Genomic DNA, 7,919 nt, shown 5'->3' with positions numbered 1-7,919 from the left:
CCAACTCAAAAGTACATGACAAGACATTATTCACTAAGTACAACAATTGCCCAAAAAAATGACTTCAAATCTAACCCAAAATAGATCTCATGCTATAGAGATAATTTACTGTCATTGAATGAAGAAATGATTATTATGTCTTATGTCGAACTACACAAGTTAGAGCAAAAAGTTTATTCATGTCACTATATAGAAGGAAGAAAGAAAAGATTACCTTGTCATAGAGCCCCGCATCCTGATACTGCCGAGCAGCTTCAAGCAGAAATTGTTGTCTAGTCTTTTCATCAGTCAAAAACCTTCCAAGTTGACCTTCTTCTCCAGTACCCCTGGGACCAAGTAAAATATCAATACCACCATCCCGCGACAATAGCTCTGTAAGAAGTTGTTTCAACATTGAGCTCCTTTGCCTTTGCTGATCAATATTACCACGTCCACTCCACGACAACTGCCCACCACCCACTGCTGCAGCAGCTTGCACATAGTACTCCAATGACATTAACAGATCACCATGACGATGGTATAATGATCCATACTGCCCAATTATGCTAGAGGCTTCAGCAAAAGCATCCATGACCCCAAATTTTTGACCTACCCATGTACTGTCAGAGAGGACCCCATAGTCCGCTAAGACAATAGCCATATGAACAGCATCTACATTATACCCCTCGTCTCCCATGTCCTTGGACAAATATAGGACGGCTGGAAGAAGTTGAATGCTTAAAAGTAAAACAAATGCTTAAAAGAATAATTCATGATAGTACTTAGTTGTTAGATTGATAGTAGATGATAGAAATCTAAGAAAAAAAATCTAATTATCAAATATGAAAATAGCACAAGATTACCGTATAGAGAGACTGTAGTCTGTAAAAACTTGGGTGCTAGTCAAAGCAAGAAGTATTAACAAATAAGGGAACAAATTATGAATTTAAGAGAGACATAAGCATAAGCCAGCAAAAATGGTTGTTAAACACAATAGTAAGAGAAAAGTAAAGAACCCTTGTTAATTCAAGAAATTGTTAAGAGAAATCCAAATCTCAAACTACACTGGGATCTTGAAGGATCACAAGACCACCAACTGACAACAACAAAACAAGAAAGTGAAACTTCTTATCGCACAAAATATAGCCCAATATATGCTTATAAAAAGAACAGATCTGCTCAATTTTCTTTCCAAAACACAAGGAGGTGATCTAGTTTGATATACTTTGCTGGATAAATTCACAACCAAAAGGTTTTACACTAGAATTGGCAATTCCTAAAATACAAGACCAAACAAGACTAGAGTCATAACTTGCTCATGTGATTGAATGGATTGATCTAAAACCATGACTAAAATATTACCTATCAAAAAAAAACTTAACGGAAACATCTAATAGCTCAAACCAAAATGCAAAAGCCTGCATATTGATGGTTTGTGTAATCAGAGTAAAGCATTCAAACCTGCTGCCAGGTGGTATCAATGGGAGGCTGTCTACGGGCATCAACTGCATCAAAATCAAGAACCCCGTAGTCCCTTAGACGGATCTGAGATAAGGAACAACAATCAGGAAAATCCAGTCATGGAAACTGAAAAGTAATAGGCAAAATGCTATAATCATGGAAAATGGTATGTGCTGCATCCTAAAATGAAGATCGCAGATTAATAATGACATTTAATAAAGATGCCAAACTAACCCTGAGAAAGGCGCGGATTCTCTGCAAATTACCAACAGCGCCACCAAGTGCAGCCTATAATAGTCAGCAAGACCATCAGTTATCAGTAATGTCAATTTAAATCAAATTGGTGACGAGGCGAAGAACATCCCCCCCCCCCCACTGCATTCACCCCTCACTGCAACCCCAAAAAAAAGAAGGCAGAACTTTTCCTTTTCTTTATTGGCAAATAAGAAGAAGATAGGATATGAAAAGGACCAAAAAGAACTTCATAAATGTTAAAATCAACAAGCTATCCTTAACTCAATTTAAAGACCCAAATTAACAGTACACTGAACAGATCACGAGTTTGAACTGAAAAATAGAACGTGTGCCAAAGTAAATCATAGAAATGCTTATCAACTGACAACATCAACACTAATTCAATACCTGAGCAGGATGGGCTTGAATTGTCTCCATGATGTACTTCTCATGACCCCATTCTAGGTGACGTCTAGCTCCAATTACTAAAGACATTTTCTTTGAAACATTATGTTGGACAGTTGAATCTTCACCCATCAGAGACTGTTACAAATTTGTTAAATTGATAACTAGTTACAGATTTAGAAAATGTTAACAACACGAGATTCAAAGAAATACAAAGGTCAAGTTTGACACCATACCGACAATAGATGCCAGATCTTCTGAATGCCAACTGACTTCCCACCAGATGCATTAAGACCCAAACTCTCAAGAGCACACTTAAAAGCTGTAGCAGGCTAACAATAATCACAGCTAATTGATCAAAATTCTAACATAGTATGAATTTTTTTTAAGGCAATTAACAAGGCCATTCAATCAATAAAATCAGCATAGTGAAACAACCAATGGACATCAAAGAGGAAGCTACCAAATAAGAGGTCAAAGTGATAATATGCATAAATTCTGAATATCACCCATCAAGTATTACACTTTCACTAGTTAGGGATTGCTTGGTTGTCCAACAGCAATACAGAAGTTACTCCCTCTGAAAAAAAGGAATGACGGGGTTTGATGCACGACGGTTGAAGCATCAAATTGCCGATGTAAGTTCAAACATCAATTCCTTAATTTTTTTAATAATAAGATATAACATATAAATACCACAAAATAACATCTTGTATATTTGAAATACTTTGAAATGTTTGGAAAAAAAAAAAGGTTTGGATCTTCAAATAGTAATAGCATCATATGAAGCAGGACAGGTATAGCATAACATTACAGTCCACACACCACAGTATTTCACTTTTTCCTGTGTTTCCCGTCAGTCTTGCATGTTTTTTTACTAATACGCTATTATTTTGTCCAAGAAAACTACAAAATAAGTGATTCATGTATATTTTACCTTTTGACCTTTGATTAGATGACTGGATAGAATTCCTTGAATCTAAGTACTTTGTAAGCATTCCCTTTTGAGTCACCACGTCACAATATTCATGTTCTTTTATAGGTGTAAGCACTGGCATTTTAGTCCTCTAATAACTTTGTTGAAGCAGTAACGGATATAATCACCAAAACTAGACAGAGAAATCTCACTGGCTTCAAAGGAAGGTGGAATCAAATCAAGTCGTGAAGAACCGACATGCAGAACTTACTTTAAAGGGTAAACAACGCTCTCTTGCACTAGTGAGATTCTTGACAACTTCTCCATATGCAGCAGCTTTTTTCTCAACGATGGACCTATTAGCTAATGCTAAAGACTCCACGCTATGATACAGTAATGCATGAAATATCTGATGCAGTTGGATTATTACAGGGCCGGCTCTATGCTTTCAAAAATAAGGCCTTTGCCTTAGGCCCCCAAATTTTTGTCAAGAATAAATTATGTGTTAAAATTTGTATAGAAAATTAATTATTTATGATAAAAAGTATAATTTTTTTAAAAATAAATTATTTTATCCACTTTAAGATCTTTTATTGCCCCAAACATCTACCCAAACTAGTATTTTATACTAAAAGATACTATGAAATAGAAATGATGTCATCCTCAAACAATGATGCATCTCTATTCAACATTGACTCTTTATTCACCTTAATGTACGCAATGTCGAAGAAATGGGTAAAGGTACTTATTTTTTAAAGAAAAAAAGTGTTTATGTTAGATAGTTGAGGTGTTTGGACTTTGGCCCAAGATTTTACGAAAAATAAGTACCTTGTAATTTTTCGTAATAAAAACACACACAAGTTATATGGTGGTTTTTACAAGTGCCTTATAATTCACAATTAAGAAAAGCACCGGACCTCCTGATTGTGAGACGAGTGTTGTAATTTTTTTTTATAGATCAATTTTTTATCATTAATGCGAAACGAAGGTAGTGCTGGAAAAAGTGCCATACGAATAAGTGACTCATCCATCAACTTCTAACAAGTTGCCCCAAACATCTACCCAAACTGGTATTTTATACTAAAAGATACTATGAAATAGAAATGATGTCATCCTCAAACAATGATGCATCTCTATTCAACATTGACTCTTTATTCACCTTAATGTACGCAATGTCGAAGAAATGGGTAAAGGTACTTATTTTTTAAAGAAAAAAAGTGTTTATGTTAGATAGTTGAGGTGTTTGGACTTTGGCCCAAGATTTTACGAAAAATAAGTACCTTGTAATTTTTCGTAATAAAAACACACACAAGTTATATGGTGGTTTTTACAAGTGCCTTATAATTCACAATTAAGAAAAGCACCGGACCTCCTGATTGTGAGACGAGTGTTGTAATTTTTTTTTATAGATCAATTTTTTATCATTAATGCGAAACGAAGGTAGTGCTGGAAAAAGTGCCATACGAATAAGTGACTCATCCATCAACTTCTAACAAGTTGCCCCAAACATCTACCCAAACTAGTATTTTATACTAAAAGAAACTATGAAATAGAAATGATGTCATCCTCAAACAACGATGGCATCTCTATTCAACATGGACTCTTCATTCACCTTAATGTCGAACTAGTATGAAATGGGTAAAGGTACTTATTTTTAAAGAAAAAAAAGTGTTTATGTTAGATAGTTGAGGTGTTTGGACTTTGGCCCAAGATTTTACGAAAAATAAGTACCTTGTAATTTTTCGTAATAAAAACACACACAAGTTATATGGTGGTTTTTACAAGTGCCTTATAATTCACAATTAAGAAAAGCACCGGACCTCCTGATTGTGAGACGAGTGTTGTAATTTTTTTTTATAGATCAAATTTTTATCATTAATGCGAAACGAAGGTAGTGCTGGAAAAAGTGCCATACGAATAAGTGACTCATCCATCAACTTCTAACAAGTTGCCCCAAACATCTACCCAAACTGGTATTTTATACTAAAAGATACTATGAAATAGAAATGATGTCATCCTCAAACAATGATGCATCTCTATTCAACATTGACTCTTTATTCACCTTAATGTACGCAATGTCGAAGAAATGGGTAAAGGTACTTATTTTTTAAAGAAAAAAAGTGTTTATGTTAGATAGTTGAGGTGTTTGAAGTTTGGCTCAAGATTTTACGAAAAATAAGTACCTTTTCAGAGTAGCTAGAGTTGTTCCTTACAAGTTAAAAAGTAACTTCTACCCAGAAACACTTATTGAAGCATCCGCCAAGCACAGAGCCACAAATGATGCTCTAACATTAGCAGAAGTACTTTTCAAATTAATTAGTCTAACACAAGCTTCTCAAGAAAATTGAACAGAAGGTATCTCCTAAGTCTATTTAAATTTTGGTGACTATTTTGACCAAAATAAGAGTCAAATCATTTAATTATTAGATTAAGTTAATTGGGACTAAATTAACATTTTCAAAACTTCAAATTTTAAAAAAAATACAAAACAGTCCAAATTTTAAAATACAAAACAATCCAAATTTCTCTCCACTTTCTTCAACTTCTCTTCTTCATTGTTCTTCCTCTCTTCCGACTCAAACGTCTCTTCCTCAAATCTGCTCTGCCATCGCTCCCAATCAACTTCCGGTAACTTTTCAACTTTTGGATCTCAACTTTTCAACTTCCGGCAACTGCTTCGAATCTAAGCATCAATTTTCTCTCTTCGCAGGTAAAAACTTTTATTTTTGAAAAAAATTAGGGCTTTTTAGTTATAAAGAAAAGATGAACTTGGGTTGTCTTCTCTTTATGTATACGTTAGCAATTTTAGAAGTTGATGCTTGAAAAAGAAGACAAATCCGAAAAAAACCTTAATTTGTTGTTGTTGATCTCGAAAAATCCAAAAAGAAGCGAAATGTGATTTATTATTTTTTTTTGTTGTTGTTGTTCTCCAACATTATTGTGTTATGTAATAGTTATTGTGATTTTTGAGTTTTTCGTAGACATATTTATTATTTGTATTTCTCGAACAATTGTTGATATATTGACTTCTTGTTGTTGTTTGTGTTGTTTGTATTGAATCAATTGGTGTTGTTGATATTCTTAATTTTGTTGGAAAGAATGAAGAAAAGAAAACATAATCAAGACATCATAAATAATTTATTGCCTCCAAGAACACTGCTAAGGTCAATTTTCTAGAGTTCACATAGTTTTTACTTTTCGACAATTCACGCAAAGTAGAAGGGCTTTATTCTTCTTTACTTATAAACTCTTATATCTATGGAATAAGATCTCTCTGGCTATAATATTTTTGGACCAGAGCAACAAGTACATGACAAAGTCTTTCTGAGATTGTTTTCTACACTTGGGCTAAGCTGAAATGCTTAAATTATTTTAATCAAACTGAACTATTGGCTAATATACGATTCGTTGTTCTAACTTACAAATAGTTATGTTGCAATTGGAGGAAGATCAGAAGAGTTTGTCATGGGGCCATGAGTTTTTCAATAGTGTAAGTTAGAGATTCTGCCCAATTGGATTTGAGCAGCAATGTCTACAAGGTGCGCATAACATCATAATCAAGATCAGGCTTTCTTTTCCTTTTTATTTATAAAGAAAAAGAAGAACTTGAGTTGTCTTCTCTTTATGTATTCGTTAGTAGTTTCAAATGTGAGAAAGAAGTTTGATCTCTTTTCCTTTTTAGTTGTAAAAAAGAAGAAGAACTTGAGTTGTCTTCTCTTTATGTATTCGTTAGCACTTTCAAATGTGAGAAAAAAGCTTGATCTTGCGAAGAGTCCTCTTTGCATCAATTTTATTTTCAAATGCATTCCCAATTTTTTTTGATGGCTATCTCTTTGCTGATAAGTCTTTGTTTTGTTAGTGTTCTTAGTATATTGGTAAAAACATGAGATTGATGTTGTTTAATTGGTAAAATAGCTTGTGTGGTGTTTTTAGTGCTTTTGATTTTCTTGGTGTTGTAGGTAGTATTGATAATAAATATTTTAGTGTTGTGAAAAAAAGATTTTATTGTTACGTTATTTTTAATAGATGCCCTATTCATTGCAACAGATGGGTCATAGATAGAAAGAAATCAAATCACTAACAAGATTTTTTTATTTCTTGCAACATATGGCTCATATGTTGCAACAGATAAGGCATCTGTTACAATAAATGGTCCATCTATTGCAACAGACAAGTCATCTATTGGAAGAAATCAAATTAGTAGACTATTTTGATTTCTTCCAACAAATGACTTGTTTGTTGCAATAGATGACCTATTTGTTATAACAGATTGTATTCTCTATTGATGATTGTATTATGTTGTATTTATTAAATTTATTGTTATCTTTTTCTAATGATGCATAAATTGATTTCTTGACTATCAAATATTTTTTGTCAAAGTTATTATCAAAGACGAACAATTTATATGGTTTTTCTTGGGCTTTCATGGTAAACTTCTAATTTTAATATTTTATTTATTTGTGTTACTGAATAATTATTTTAAATTTTTATTTCCATCATCTTTATATTTTTAGGCTTGGGCATTTGAAGCAATACCTTACTTCTGGAAGCAATTCAAGGATTACTCGAAAAAGATTTCTCAACCAAGGATTCTTAGGTGGTTGTCTGCCAAGAACAACCCAAAAATAAATTATGTTCATCTATTCAATCCTTCCCGAAGAATCTTATATGAATTGTAATTCATGAATACTTATCATATTTAGTTAATCATATTTTGTAATTGTTGATGACCATATTTTATATCTTATAGATGTTCAATTATTTTATCAAGAATTCTATTTTACTCTTAGATTTGTAAAATGTTAAATATACTATTGGAAATAGACATATGTTGCAGCAAGTTATGAGTTACTTATTGCAACAAATGACACATATAATGGAAACAATAAACATTTATTGCAATAGATTATAACCAGCTGCAACA

At 32.9% G+C, this 7,919-nt stretch overlaps 1 protein-coding gene across 1 annotated transcript; it reads right to left on the bottom strand.

Annotated features, from left to right (window-relative positions):
* Window positions 1-214: 214 nt before the first annotated feature.
* Window positions 215-3,687, bottom strand: LOC102579640 (nuclear pore complex protein NUP93B-like; the record flags this gene model as incomplete). Its single annotated transcript, XM_006367928.1, has 9 exons — window positions 3,635-3,687; window positions 3,267-3,378; window positions 2,316-2,411; window positions 2,083-2,217; window positions 1,675-1,728; window positions 1,441-1,524; window positions 1,342-1,397; window positions 1,044-1,075; window positions 215-735 (listed from the first exon to the last, which is right to left on the bottom strand). Coding segments are annotated over exons 1-9 (1,143 nt in total), but the record flags the coding sequence as incomplete, so codon positions are not given.
* Between the last annotated feature and the right edge of the window lie 4,232 nt (window positions 3,688-7,919).

The sequence above is a fragment of the Solanum tuberosum genome, unplaced genomic scaffold (assembly GCF_000226075.1).
Source record: "Solanum tuberosum cultivar DM 1-3 516 R44 unplaced genomic scaffold, SolTub_3.0 scf01338, whole genome shotgun sequence".
In the NCBI taxonomy this organism is placed as follows: domain Eukaryota; kingdom Viridiplantae; phylum Streptophyta; class Magnoliopsida; order Solanales; family Solanaceae; genus Solanum; species Solanum tuberosum.
Note: the sequence above shows the minus strand (reverse complement) of the source record. Positions and strands in the feature narration are given on the sequence as shown.